The 15,043-nt window shown below is 40.7% G+C and overlaps 1 protein-coding gene across 1 annotated transcript in view; it reads right to left on the bottom strand.

Moving 5' to 3' along the window:
- Nucleotides 1–11,717: 11,717 nt before the first annotated feature.
- The window catches only part of LOC139540396 (cAMP-dependent protein kinase type II-beta regulatory subunit-like), a 32,196-nt gene continuing 28,870 nt past the window's right edge, over nt 11,718–15,043 (bottom strand). The window contains exon 11 of the mRNA XM_071344191.1: nt 11,718–14,884. Coding sequence (XP_071200292.1) covers nt 14,748–14,884 — 137 coding nt within the window. The 3' untranslated portion in view covers nt 11,718–14,747. The remainder of the gene's footprint in view (nt 14,885–15,043) is intronic.

The raw sequence follows: 15,043 nt of genomic DNA, 5'->3' as shown, positions 1-15,043 counted from the left end.
TGTCGGCCGGAAACTTCTCTCATCATATATCAGTAAGATCAAACTTTTCCATAAAAAGTATTAAACCCAAATTCTGATTGGTTGGCCTACCTGAGGGCCATCTATCAGTTGAATTATCAATAGTAATGTTAAAGTCCCCTCCTATCAATAATAACAAATTGGGAAATTTAGATAACCAATGAAGTATGTGTTTCTCTATAGATTCAAGCAACTCATCATTCTCATGTTTGGTGTTGTACCCGTAGAAGTTTACAGTAATGAGCGTAATGTCATTGTAACTGATCACAAGACAAATAAAGTGACCAAAGGGGTCACATTCCGAGTGTAGAATATTACCACCAAATGTATTTTTCATTGTAGTGACACCAGCGGAGCGTTCAGATCCATGGGAAGCCATATATTGTTGCCCCACTGTGACCTCCAGAAGTTGGCATCAGCCGAAATTGAATGAGACTCTTGAAAAAAGCTCAAATCTGTTCGAAATTGTTTAGCAAATAAAAAATAAGGCCTTGCGCTTCACATTGTTTCGTAACCCCCTAGCATTAAGAGAAACTATAGACAAAGACAAATACAGTATTGTCATTACATGGTCAGGTACAGTGAATTACAGTGTTATATAATGTGACATACAGCTGTGACTGAGGTTGGGGTACAATTGTGTAATTACAATCTATAATAGTTTTACATTTATCACAATCAACAATCAACCACATATATGGCATTTGTACATAAGGGGGCGGTACCGCGCGTTGATACAACGCTTCCTATTAATTTTCAATGGAGGCAAAAATTATGGCTATACTGACAATTTATATGTCTCTTCGCCCTAATGCCCCGTGTAAACGAGCATGCAATGCCGCGCGGTGAAACACCACTTCCCATTAATAATCAATGGAAGGAAAGTGGTGAGAAGCAGACAGGGCGGGGAACGTTGGACAGTGTGAACGTTGGCGGGGGAACAATGAAACAATTAAGCATTTCTCAACTTTATGGAAATCACCACCGGTGACCGCTGAGCCATGACCAATCATATCGAGTGGCTCCCATGACGAATTTGACGCTATTCGACCCATCGCTGGTAACTTTCTTCAGCAAAGATGGCTGACAAAAATACTAGTATGGAAGCAAATTAAAGTAATTATAACGTCATAATGAGTGATGCAAAAAAATGAAGTTGAGAGGAATATGTTAGTTAATGTAGAGACAAACGATTATGCATATTATTTTTGTCCTAAAGTTAATTTATGAAATTCGCTATTTAGCAAGCTAGCTGACTAGCTAACATTTGCCAGCTAGCTAGCTTTATGGGTGTTGTGACATTTTTTAAATTATTTTATTTTATTTTTAATTTCACCTTTATTTAACCAGGTAGGTGTCACGCCCTGACCTTAGAGAGCCTTTTTATTTCTCTATTTGGTTAGGTCAGGGTGTGATTTGGGTGGGCATTCTAGGTTGTCTATTTCTTTGTTGGCCGGGTATGGTTCCCAATCAGAGGCAGCTGTCTATCGTTGTCTCTGATTGGGGATCATACTTAGGCAGCCTTTTTTTCCACCTTCAGTTGTGGGATCTTGTTTGTGTGTAGTTGCTTTCTGCACTGCATATAGCTTTACATTCGTTTTTTGTATTTTGTTGTTTTTCGGTGTCATTTTTAAATAAAGAAAAATGTACGCCTACCACGCTGCACCTTGGTCTCCTTCTATCAACGAGCGTAACAGAAGATCCCACCACCAAAGGACCAAGCAGCGTGGCCAGGAGGAGCAGGGATCCTGGGCCCGGGAGAAAAGTGAGTGGAGGACATCATGGGCAGGGGAGGAGGTTATGGCAGGGGACAAGACCCTGTCACGAAAGCAGGCGGAGGCAGCGAAAGAGGAACGGCGACGAAACCAGGAATCAAGGAAACGACAGAAGCCCGAGAGGCAGCCTCCCAAAAAATGTTTTGGGGTGGCGAACGGAGCAAAGGTGGGAACAAGAACCAACTCTCTGTAATTACATTGAGGAGTTGGTCACGGTTCAGATACCGTGTTTTCCGGTTCGGCGCATCATGCCTCCAGTGCGCACCCTTAGCCCGGTGCGTTCTGTGCCTGCTTTCCGCACGTGTCGGGCTAAAGTGAGCATCCATACGTTCGTTTTTTGTATTTTGTTGTACGCCTACCACGCTGCACCTTGGTCTCCTCCTATCAACGAGCGTAACAGTAGGCCAGTTTAGAACAAGTTCTAATTTACAACTGTGACCTGGCCAAGATAAAGCAAAGCAGTGCCACACAAACAACAACACAGAGTAACACTTGGAATAAACAAACGTACAGTCAATAACACAATAGAAAAAAATCTATATACAGTGTGTGCAAATGAGGTAAGATTAGGGAGGTAAGGCAATAAATAGGCCGTAGTGGCGAAGTAGTTGCAATTTAGCAATTAAACACTGGAGTGATAGATGTGCAGAAGATGAATGTGCAAGTAGAGATACTGGGTGCAAAGGAGAAGAAAAAAACATAACAATATGGGAATGAGGTAGTTGGATGGGCTATTTACAGATGAGCTATGTACAGGTCCAGTGATCTGTGAGCTGCTCTGACAGCTGATGCTTAAAGTTAGTGAGGGAGATATGAGTCTCCAGCTTCAGTGATTTTTGCAATTCATTCCAGTTATTGGCAGCAGAGACCTGGAAGGAAAGGCGGCCAAAGGAGGAATAGGCTTTGGCGGTGACCAGTGAAATATTCCATGCTTGAGCGCATGCTACGGGTCGGTGCTGCTATGGTGACCAGTGCGGGGCTTTACCTAGCAAAGTGTAGGGGTAGGTGGAAAGCATGGCCAGCCGTAGAAGAATGCTTATTGAAATTCTCAATTGTCGTGGATTTATCGGTGGTGACAGTGTTTCCTAGCCTCAGTGAAGTGGGCAGCTGGGAGGTGATCTTATTTTCCATGGACTTTACAGTGTCCCAGAACTTTTTGGAGTTTATGCTACATGATGCAAATTTCTATTTGAAAAAGCTAGCCTTTGCTTTCCTAACTGCCGGTGTGTATTGGTTCCTAACTTCCCTGAAAACTTACATATCGCGGGGGATATTCGATGCTAATGCAATACGTCACAGGATGTTTTTGTGCTGGTCAAGGGCAGTCAGGTCTGGAGTGAACCAAGGGCTATATCTATTCCTGGTTCTACATTTTTTGAAATGGCATGCTTATTTAAGATGGTGAGGAAAGCACTTTAAAAAATAACCAGGCATCCTCTACTGACGAAATGAGGTCAATATCCTTCCAGGATACCCAGGCCAGGTTGATTAGAAAGACCTGCTCGCTGAAGTCTTTTAGGGAGCGTTTGACAGCGATGAGGGGTGGTTGATGGCAGGTTGGTCAGGATGATATCTATGAGGGTGCCCGTGTTTACAGATTTGGGGTTGTACCTGGTGGGTTCATTGATAATTTGTGTGAGATTGAGGGCATCTAGCTTAGATGTAGGACGGCCGGGGTGTTAAGCATGTCCCAGTTTAGGTCACCTAACAGTACGAGCTCTAAAGATAGATGGGGGGCAATCGATTCACATATAGTGTCCAGAGCACAGCTGGGGGCAGAAGGTGGTCTATAACAAGCGGCAACGGGGAGATACTTGTATCTGGAAAGGTGGATTTTTAGAAGTAGAAACTCTTGAATTGATTGGACACAGACCTGGATAGTATGACAGAACTCTGCAGGCTGTCTCTGCAGTAGATTGCAACTCCGCCCTCTTTGGCAGTTCTATCTTGTCGGAAAATGTTATAATTAGGGATGGAAAGTTCAGGATTTTTGATGGCCTTCCTAAGCCAGGATTCAGACACGGCAGAGTGTGCTAAAGCAGTGAGTAAAACAAACTTAGGAAGGAGGCTTCTGATGTTAACATGCATGAAACCAAGGCTTTTACGGTTACAGAAGTCAACAAATGAGAGCACCTGTGGAATGGGAGTGGAGCTAGGCGCTGCAGGGCCTGGATTAACCTCTACATCACCAGAGGAACAGAGGAGGAGTAGGATAAGGATATGGCTAAAGGGCTATAAGAACTGGTCGTCTAGTGCGTTCGGAACAGAGAGTAAAAGGAGCAGGTTTCTGGGCGTGGAAGAATAGATTCAAGGCATAATGTACAGACAAGGGTATGGTCGGATGTGAATACAGTGGAGGTAAACATTGAGTGACAATGAGAGAGGTTTTTTCTCTAGAGACATCATTTAGACCAGGTGAGGTCACCGCATGTGTGGGAGGTGAAACAAAAGGGCTAGCTATTGAGCAGGGCTGGAGTCTCTGCAGTGAAATAAGACAATAATCCCTAATCAGAACAGCAACGGACAAGACATATTTACATTAGGAAGAGGCATGCGTAGCCGAGTGATCATAGGGACCAGTGGGAGGCGAGCTGGAGACACGGCGATTCAGACAGCTAGCGGGCCGGGGCTAGCAGGCTAGCAGAAGGGCCTTAGGGGGACGTCGTGATGGAAGAAGTCTGTTGTAGCCTCCTCGGACAGGTACGTCGGCAGACCAGTCGTGTTGGATCGGCAGGGCTCCGTGTAGGCAGTAAAAGGGTCCATGTCAATTGTCAAAATAGGTATTGTAGCCCAAGAAATTGGCTGACGGTCCTCTTCAGCTAACAGTCCGATATGCTCTAGACAGCTAGCCGGCCGCGGCTAGCAGGGTAGCAGATGGGCCTTCGGGGGACGTCGCGACGGAGGAGCCTGTTGAAACCCCTGTTGGCAGTAAAAGGGGTCCAGGCCAATTGGAAAAATATGTATTGTAGCCAAAGGAGTGGATGATGGACCTCTTCAGCTAGCCGGGAGATGGGCCTAGCACGAGGCTAGCTTGCTTGCTTCGGGACAGAAACATTAGCCAGGGGGTAGCCACTCGGATAGCAGCTAGCTAGCTGCGATGATCCAGGTGAAAAGGTTCAGGGCTTGCGGTAGGAAACCAGAGATGTGGAGAAAAAGCAGTCCGATATACTCTGGGTTGAATTGCGCTGTGCAGACTGGCAGGAGTTGACCAGCCTAAGGTTAGCTGATGACCACTAGCAGTGGCTAACTGACTACTAGCTAGTAGCTAGTTAGCTGGCTAGCTCCTGTTGGGGGTTCCGGTTCTAAAGTATAGAAAGTAGCAGATCCATACCACATTGGGTGAGGCGGGTTGCAGGAGAGTATGTTGAAACTGAGGTTAAAAATATAAAAAATATATACGAAGGAAAAAAATATTTATCCACGGGACACGACAAGACGAAGACAAAGACGTCTGAACTGCTACGCCATCTTGGAATGAGTATGAAATTGTAATTTATGTGGTTTAATGTTTTCGGGACTCCTGAGAAATCCAGCAAACCAGGCTGTCGTCTTGTGAAACAGTGGATGTAAAAAATCTAGCTAGGTAAAGCATTTACTGCTAATTGAATGTTCAATTTTGACAGCTTGCCTTGATATTTCTCATGCAATGCAGCTGAAGTAACGTATCTAGCTAACTATTTTCTTGCTTATTGTGTAGTGGAGTATAAAAATACCTGTATGCCTATGATTGTGTAGCTAGCTATGTAGCCGATCTGTGTATGGACCCTAAAACGTTTGGTATAAATATTAGTTCAGAATCTAGCTATGAACCTCAGCTATCATAGCCTGTTGTATTGACTTCAAAAGAGTCTGAATGGCATTAATGAAGCCTATGGAGTAGAAAATAATATAACTTTATTGTGCCAAGGATGCAAGTTCTATATTACCAATCATTACCAAGCATGAGATCCCCCACATTGTAGCCTGTACATTTAATATATTCACTGATCATGTACTCTACCTTGGCAAATATAGGTGTGGTTCAGGTATGAAATTCTGAGACATTTTTTTCCAGTCATATCCAATACCAGGATTATCAAACTCCATTATTTGAATGATGCTGTGTCTGCATGTATGTATTACATTTATACACTTCAACAGTGTTTACTAATACTGGTCCTGGGACATCAATGGTTACACATTGTAACTATGCAATAGACTAGAAACCTGATTTAAGTAGTTAAAGGCTGATTTGTAATTAATATATACAGAAACATAATTTTAAAAACAGTACACAACAATTCCTATGCATCATGTACATACTCTAAAACTGGTTAATCTCTATATCAAACTCTCTTCATCTGCAATGATCTGAGGACACAGGATAGGTGTAGTATTTCATCAAATTAGATATTTAATTTCAACCAGTAGAGAATTTGAAACACTTTATTGCAAGAAGTTCATTATCCAAGTGTTAAAAATACATAATACATGCATTATAATAGTATAATTTGAATATTATATTCTAAATACAAGTTAAATCTGTTATTTAACATACATCTGGTGTGCATTATAAAGACAGGAAGAAAGAGGAGGTGGGTAGAGAGGTGTAAGAAAGAGTGTAAAAGACAGAAAGGGAAAGAGATAAGAACAGAAGAGCAGGGAAGACAGCATATGATAAATTAATTACAGTGCTACCCTAATATTCTCTCAGTTCATAACAATTACATAATAGTATCTCTAGCTGTGTCTCCTAACAGCCTTGGGCCCCCAGTTGGCCCAAAGGTTATCAACTTCTTATGGCTGGGGATCGATATGACAACAGTCAGTGAAAGTGCAGGGCGCCAAATTCAAACAACAGAAATCTCATAATTAAAATTCCTCAAACATACAAGTATCTTATACCATTTTAAAGGTAATCTTGTTGTTAATCCCACCACAGTGTCCGATTTCAAAAAGGCTTTACAGCGAAAGCACCACAAACGATTATGTTAGGTCACCGCCAAATCACAGAAAAACACAGCCATTTTTCCAGCCAAAGACAAGAGTCACAAAAAGCAGAAATAGAGATAAAATGAATCGCTAACCTTTGATGATCTTCATCAGATGACACTCATAGGACTTCATGTTACACAATACATGTATGTTTTGTTCGATAAAGTTCATATTTATATAAAAAAATCTCAGTATACATTGCCGCGTTATGTTCAGTAGTTCCAAAAACATCCGGTGATTTTGCAGAGAGCCACATCAATTTCCAGAAATACTCATAATAAACGTTGATCAAAGATACAAGTGTTATACATGGAATTTTAGATCCACTTCTCCTTAATGCAACCGCTGTGTCAGATTTCAAAAAAGCTTTACGGAAAAAGCAAACCAAGCAATAATCTGAGGTCGGCGCTCAGAACCCAATCAAGACAAAAAGATATCCGCCATATTGTGCAGTCAACAGAAGTCAGAAATAACATTATAGATATTCACTTACCTTTGATGATCTTCATCAGAATGCACTCCCAGGAATCCCAGTTCCACAATAAATGTTTGATTTGTTCGATAATGTCCATCATTTAGGTCCAAATAGCGCATTTGCGCATTTGGTAAACAAATCAAAACTCACGAAGCGCGTTCACTAGTTGCAGACGAAATGTCAAAAAGTTCCGTTACAGTCCGTAGAAACATGTCAAACAATGTATAGAATCAATCTTTAGGATGTTTTTAACATACACCTTCAATAATGTTCCAACCGGAGAATTCCTTTGTCTTCAGAAAAAGCAAATGGAACGGGAGCTACCTCTCACGTGAATGCGCATGACCAGGTCCTGGCACTCTGCCAGACCTCTGACTTAATCCCCTCTCATTCAGCCCCCCTTTACAGTAGAAGCCTCAAACAAGTTTCTAAAGACGGTTGACATCTAGTGGAAGCCTTAGGAAGTGCAACATGACCAATATCCCACTGTATCTTCAATAGGGGCTAAGTTGAAAATCGACCAACCTCAGATTTCCCACTTCCTGGTTGGATTTTTTCTCAGGTTTTTGTCTGCCATATGAGTTCTGTTATACTCACACATCATTCAAACAGTTTTAGAAACTTCAGAGTGTTTTCTATCCAAATATACTAATAATATGCATATATTAGCAACTGGGACTGAGGAGCAGGCAGTTTACTCTGGGCACCTTATTCATCCAAGCTACTCAATACTGCCCCCAGCCATAAGAAGTTAAGAGCGGGTGAGATGGTGATGACGGGACTGGGGGTTGGCACCCTCTCTCGCATCAACACATACCTGCAGACAGGAGACAGATGGAGAGAGAGAGAGCATGATTAAGTCTTGTGTTTTTTAAATTCTCACACTGTCAGTCATCATAATCATCAGGAGGTGAAATGCAAAACTTACTTTGTATCATTAACTCTGGGACTACTGCATCTCTATCTGTATTTCAATGTAAAGCATCTCTTTAATAATACTTCAAGTGGACCTGACCAAGTGACCTCTCACCTCTGATCATGCTGTGCCCTCTATGTGTCAGCCAGTTCAGATGCAAGAGGGGTTTACCTACACAGCTGATATAACCTATATGATTTAGGGAGAAGGGGCGAGAGGGATGAAGTGAAGGAGAGAGACTGTTATTGATTTAATAAGGTACTTAAAGGGACAATGTTCAACAGGAATCTGTGTGTGTGGTCTCACCTGGTGTCTACACTAAGTGGCTGCAGAGTACTTTATACTGAAAAACATGCACAGACACATGAGGACAAACAATATAGCGTAGTTATATAAATAGAAATAATGGAAGTGTATTACTGTTCTCCATGCCTATTCTTTGAAGGTGGAAGGAGCCACAGTTATACACCTGAGCCTGCTTACTGCACAACACAATCAATCAATCAGATTGATACACAAGTGTGTAGGTGTGCGTTATAGGATGTCTAATTGTTTTTTTTATTTTTTTTAAATATGGGTGACTCTTAAAAGAGCCTGTTTTGTTTTTGTGCAGACATTACCCGTACCTGAACAGCACCCTCACCTGAGAAGGAATTCAATCAAAGGGAGAGAAACTGAGATTTGTTTAACTGCAATTGACATAGCTTAGTAAATGGAAGAATACTATTTTATTGCAAAATTGTTCAACTTTGTATTCATCATCTTCATCTCCAACTACAGCACGTTTCTATGTTCTGTGGAAAAAAAGATAGAGGAAGATAAGTGTTTCCAATGACATCATCGGTGAGCATCATGTTATTTTATGGTCCCCTCCTGGTCCTCATGAAGTTATGCAGGACACAAGTAGACTTCACACATGCCTCTGCGTTAGCAGGGTGGACCCCGATGACTCGCCAGTACATCCACTACTGGGACACAAGAATGCTGAAGGTGCACTCGACGGTCAGCCTGGCTCGGGTGAGGCGGTAATTGAAGACCCTGTTCCTCCTAGGGATGTTTGCTCCAGGGAAGGGCCGCATGAGGTTTCTCCGGAGAGGAAAGGCCTTGTCTCCTATGGGTCTGGGGTCCCCGGTGCTTTGCTCCAGGAACACAGCTGTCTTCAGGGAGGTCGAGGGTGCCATGTCTTAAGCCATGACCAAAGGCAGAGTTGGCCAGAGTGCCTCCCTCACTCGTCCTCCCGTAGCTGCCGACATCCAAGAGGTAATTGGCATCCATATCCGCCAAGAGGACAATGGAGAATTTCCCCTTGTAGTTGTGGAACAGGGAACCGGAATTTGGGTGTGCTTGCAGGACCACATACTTGACATTCACTGTTCCCAGATAATGAGTAAAGTTACGCCCTTCTTCAAAGTGAGCAGCGATGGCTCTCCAGTCGTCCTTGGTTGGGACAGGCATGAATTCCCACTCACGACGATGCACCCAACCGCGCAATGCCCTACATGGTAACTGTAGGCAATCGCATTGAAGGAATCTCCAGTTGCAAGGTATCTGTAGGAATATGGAAGATAATGTCATTATTAGACATTTAAACATCACCAGGTCATTGTGGATTTATCACGTTTCAGTGAAGACCCAGATGCAGACAGTGTCGAAGTTTCAAAAGTGTATTACTAGAACAGGGTGCAGGGAAAATGACAGGTCCAGGGCAGACAGAGATCAGTAATCCAGGTCAGTCCAAAATGTACAGAACGGCAGCCAGTCTCAGGGTCAGGGCAGGCAGCGATCAATAGTCCAGGGTAGTGGGACAAGGTACAGGGCGGCAGGCAGAAAAGACAGAAGCAAGGGGGAAAACGCTGGTAGGCTTGACGAACAAAACGAACTGGCAACAGACAAACAGAACACAAGTATAAATACACCGGGGATAATGGGGAAGATGGGCGACACCTGGAGTGGGGGTGGAGAAAATCACAAAGACCGGTGAAACAGATCAGGGTGTGACAGGATTACTAAAGTATAATATCTGTTATACCAAATAATAATAGCATTGGATAGATAGATGCATGTGCACACACATGAGCATGTGTAGCATGTGACAACAGCAGGATCATATCAAGGATAGCATCACAAATGAATGCATAAATACCACAGTAGCATCAGTAACCTCAAAGATGTAATCAATACACATTTCATGTAAATTAATCCCATAAAGAATATTTCCAATGTAAATTCTGAAACACTTTGTGTTACAATGTTATTTGTTATTGTTCTGATCTATTCATATAGGCTATTGTCTCACTCATTATATGTTTATTGATCAATAGTAACATGTCAGGATTCTAGAATTGATTGACAATATTTACCTTTAACAAATGGTGAGAAGTTCAGCTGGACAAATATCTTGTCAATATGCCCATCCTGGACAGCAGCTCATCGAACTGGGCTTTATCAAGCCTGAAATAGCCCTGGAACATCACATCGTCGAACAGCTCCTGCACCAGATGTTGGTACGCTCCATACTGGCTGCGGGACATCAGATGGGGTGAACCCACATGGAGCGCCATGGCCACAGGTTCCACCGTTGATTGATCGCCGCAATAGCCAGGAGTTTCCTCAGTTTTAAATTGATGATGGAAAGTTAAAATACTTTAAATGACTACTTAAGTAGTTTTTTGGGGTATCTGTACTTTACTTTACTATTTATAAATTTGATAACTTTTACTTCACTATGTTCCTAAAGAAAATAATGTACTTTTTACTCCATACATTTTCCACCCAAAGTACATTTTGAATGATTAGCAGGAAAGGAAAATAGTCCGGTTTATGCACTTATCAATTGAACATCCCTGGTCATTTCTCCTTCCTCTGATCTGGAGGACTCACTAAACACAAATTATTTGTATGTAAATAATATCTGAGTGTTGGACTGTGCCCCTGGTTATCTCCCCCCCCCCCCCCCCCCCCCCAAAAAAAATGTGCTGTCAGGTTTGCTTAATATAAGGAATTTGAAATGATTCATACTTTTACTTTTGATACTTAAGTATATTTTTGCAATTACATTTAGTTTTAATACTTAAGTACATACATTTAAAACCAAATAATTTGAGACTGTTACTCAAGTAGTATTTTACTGGGTGACTTTTACTTGAGTACGACAATCGGGTACTTTTTCCACCACTGGTGGATAAAATCACTATTTATAAGCAAATAGCCTACTCTCCCTCCAAAAATATTAATATTAGCGGGTAAAATTCATTTGGTGTCAAGGTGTCAATAATGTTATATTTTTTCATACAGTTTTGCACCCTTCGATGCTCACCATAAGTTTTATACACTGCAATGTTAACATATTTAACTTTTTTTTAACCTTTATTTACTTTTTTAACCTTAATTTTATGAGGGAGTCCCATTGAGTTTTATTTAGCAAGGGAGCCCTGCATGACAAGTCCAGCAGCAATTAGACATTCATGTTTGAGACTCAAATACTTAAATTAGTTAATATTGGCCATTAACCAATATTGTCATCTTGAGTGTAGTACCTAAAAGAAATGAGCGTAGCAGCTTCATAATACAAAATTGTTCTTTATTGTAATGAAGAGTTAGATATAACCAACAATAGCCAATAATAATGGATTTCCTCCGATATATCCAGTTCCCAGTCTGTAGTGGACCTTCTTCACAAAATCAACAGCACTGCCAGCACAAAGCTAGAGGGGAATTATACCATTAAAAAAACAATTAGTAAAATACCTCCTGTATAAGCCAAGTTAGACCTAACCAAATCATGAGAAAACAAAAAGATCATTACTTGACACATTGGAAAGAATTAATAAAAAAACTGAGCAAACTGGAATGCTATTTGGCCCTAAACAGAGAGTACACAGTGGCAGAATACCTGGCCACTGTGACTGGCCCAAAATTAAGAAAAGCTTTGACTATGTACAGACTCAGTGGGAACAGCCTTGCTATTGAGAGAGGCTGCCATATTAGAAACACATATTTCCTTCAGATTACACAAAGAATTGGAAAACAAATCACATTTTTATTAGGTGAAATACCACAGTGATCCATCACAGCAGCAATATTTGTGACTTGTTGCCACAAGAAAAGGGCAACCAGTGAATCACAAACATCATTGTAAATACAACCCATATTTATCAGTTTATTTATTTTAAGTTTTGTACTTCAACTATTTGCACATTGTTACAACACTGTACATAGCCATAATATAACATGTTCAATGTCTCTATTCTTTTGAAACTTTTGTAAATGTAATGTTACTGCTCATTTCTGATTGTTTATTTCATTTTTGTTTATCTGTTTCACTTGCTTTGGCAATGTAAACATATGTTTCTCATGCCAATAAAGCCCTTTGAATTGAGTTGAATTGAGAGAGACAGAGAGAGAGAGAGAGAGAGAGAGAGAGAGAGAGAGAGAGAGAGAGAGAGAGAGAGAGAGAGAGAGAGAGAGAGAGAGAGAGAGAGAGAGAGAGAGGCTGCTATTGAGAAAGCAGGGGACCATTGTGCACGTTTTCCAAAAGGTACATGTTGTTTGCAATTTATGTAGAGGTAGACAGCAATAAATGCAATATAACTATGATTGTGTACCAAATGGCACCCTATTCCCTATATAGTGAACTACTTTGGACCAGGACCCATAGGGCTCTGGTCAAAAGCAGTGCATTATGTAGGGAATAGGGTGTCATTTGGACACACATTATCAATGTCCTTGAAGTCATGGCTAAAAACTGCATATTATTATGTGTCACTGGCACACGAGAACAGTTGCATTTAATAATTAATGTTGTACATTTAAAATGAGAAACACAAGGAAATAAACTAGTTCATTAAAGACAATAACGGTTCAAATACCATATTACCGGTATGGTAACCAGTGTCTAGTGCTGCAGCTTAGAGGATTCAAGCGCTCAAAGATGGTCAGCCAACTGTATTTATATTCTTACAAAACTATGATTATTTTGTTGTGCAAAAGTATGGCATTATTAACTGTTTCTTAAAGCACACAGTGAATAATGTATTACAGTTTGTTCACAGACATGTTCAGGGAGTTGAATCACATGTTTGAGGAGACACATTTGCAATGATAAAAGGACTACTGCTTCCATAAGTAAATTTACATACTCCGATGTAGAAAGATCTCTTTTTCCCTTATTTTCTGATGACAAGATTGTTTGTTCTTACCACCATGTTGAAACAAAAGGACCTAGTTCCCTTCTGTATCCTATTAAATGCACGGTCCCCCTTGCTAAAAGATACGTCAACATGAGAATATCAAATTATTAACAAAAAAACTCTTAACTGTGAAATGCGATAATTACTGTGAAGTTATGATGACACCATCATAATCTAACAAGGATTTGAATGGCCTTTGGCACATGATGAAATACGATATCAGAATATTTGAAAGGACAATTTATATATCATCTATAATGTTATAGTGATCATTATACAAACAGTGACTTAAAATGTCAAAATGTGATAAATTCAATAAAATGCACACTTGTAGAAAATCTAAGAGGAAAAAGTTGTGAGGACAGAACAAATTAACATTCACATTTTGGATTAACACGGATCCTCCTTTCAAGACAAATATTACTCCCAGACAAAATCCTTTAAAACATACCATTGTGTCATCTGGAATCAAACGTACACATTTTGTCTTACCCTATCTAAATCACTAATGGTAACATACTGTTTCACATTTTCAGAACGGAAAACAATACTTTCTACCCACTGGTTTCGGCAACACTTTATTTGACACCCAGCGTCATTATGTCAGAACAGCTGTAACACTGTCATGACACATATATTTAGACCGGTTGTGACATGTATTGTGTTATTTTATGGCTGGTTATGACACCTACATAAGAGTGTTAAAACCCACAAAACCTACCACACAAGGCAAAACATTCCATTACACCATTGCCTACTTGTCAAAAGTATGTTGATGTTATATAACATTTTATGAAATTGACCATATTAAATTATGATTGTAATTGTCCACACATTGATGTCAGACATGCACCTACCCCAATGCTCTGTTGCTAATGACTGGGATGAATACAGGAGCAGATTCCAAGAGCAGGACGAGACACCCTATTTATGACTGACATAAGGGCATGTACGTGATATGCCTATCTGGCTTATATGATTATGATAGTCATAATGCTTCTTCACAGGGCCATAAAGAGTATTTTCTTAGTCCCGATTAAAGTGACATAGGATGGGCATAATGCTTCATGACAGTGTCATAAAGTGCATTTTCTGCAATTTATTTAAAATATGACAGAGACAAAAAAAAAAAAAGGAAACTTCTTGGCAGGGAAAAACACAAATACATTCTTATGTAGGTGTCATAAACAGCCATTGAATAACGCAATATATGTCACAACAGGTGTAACTATATGGGTCACGACAGTGTTATGACCATGTTATTACATGTTATGTCAGCTTTTATGACATGTTTATGACCATGTCATAACGTGTTATGATGCTGGGTGTCAAGTTAAAGTGTTATCCTGGTTTCTCACATCTTCATCATAGTGCATCTCACTTTTTACCCTTTCTGGATTTCATAGGTTCTTCCCCTCAATGTCAGTGGTGCTATTTCCAAACAACGTGACCAGCTGCTCTTCGTAATTTGCAATGTTTCTCTTCATGATGTCCATGCAGGGGCCCAGCAACCTCTCAAATGCCTGGACGTCCATAACTGGTAAACACAAGAGGAGAGGTGTCAGACACAGGAAGGGATGACTCTAAACAGATGACTTATATCACATGTAGGTCCTGATCTGACAAAGATCCACATTGACAAAGAATAAGAACAGTCATGATTGTGTTTGGAAACGTTATTAGCCCTTAAATCCTT

The sequence above is a fragment of the Salvelinus alpinus genome, chromosome 15 (assembly GCF_045679555.1).
Source record: "Salvelinus alpinus chromosome 15, SLU_Salpinus.1, whole genome shotgun sequence".
In the NCBI taxonomy this organism is placed as follows: domain Eukaryota; kingdom Metazoa; phylum Chordata; class Actinopteri; order Salmoniformes; family Salmonidae; genus Salvelinus; species Salvelinus alpinus.
This window is presented reverse-complemented; position numbering and strand designations above follow the sequence as displayed.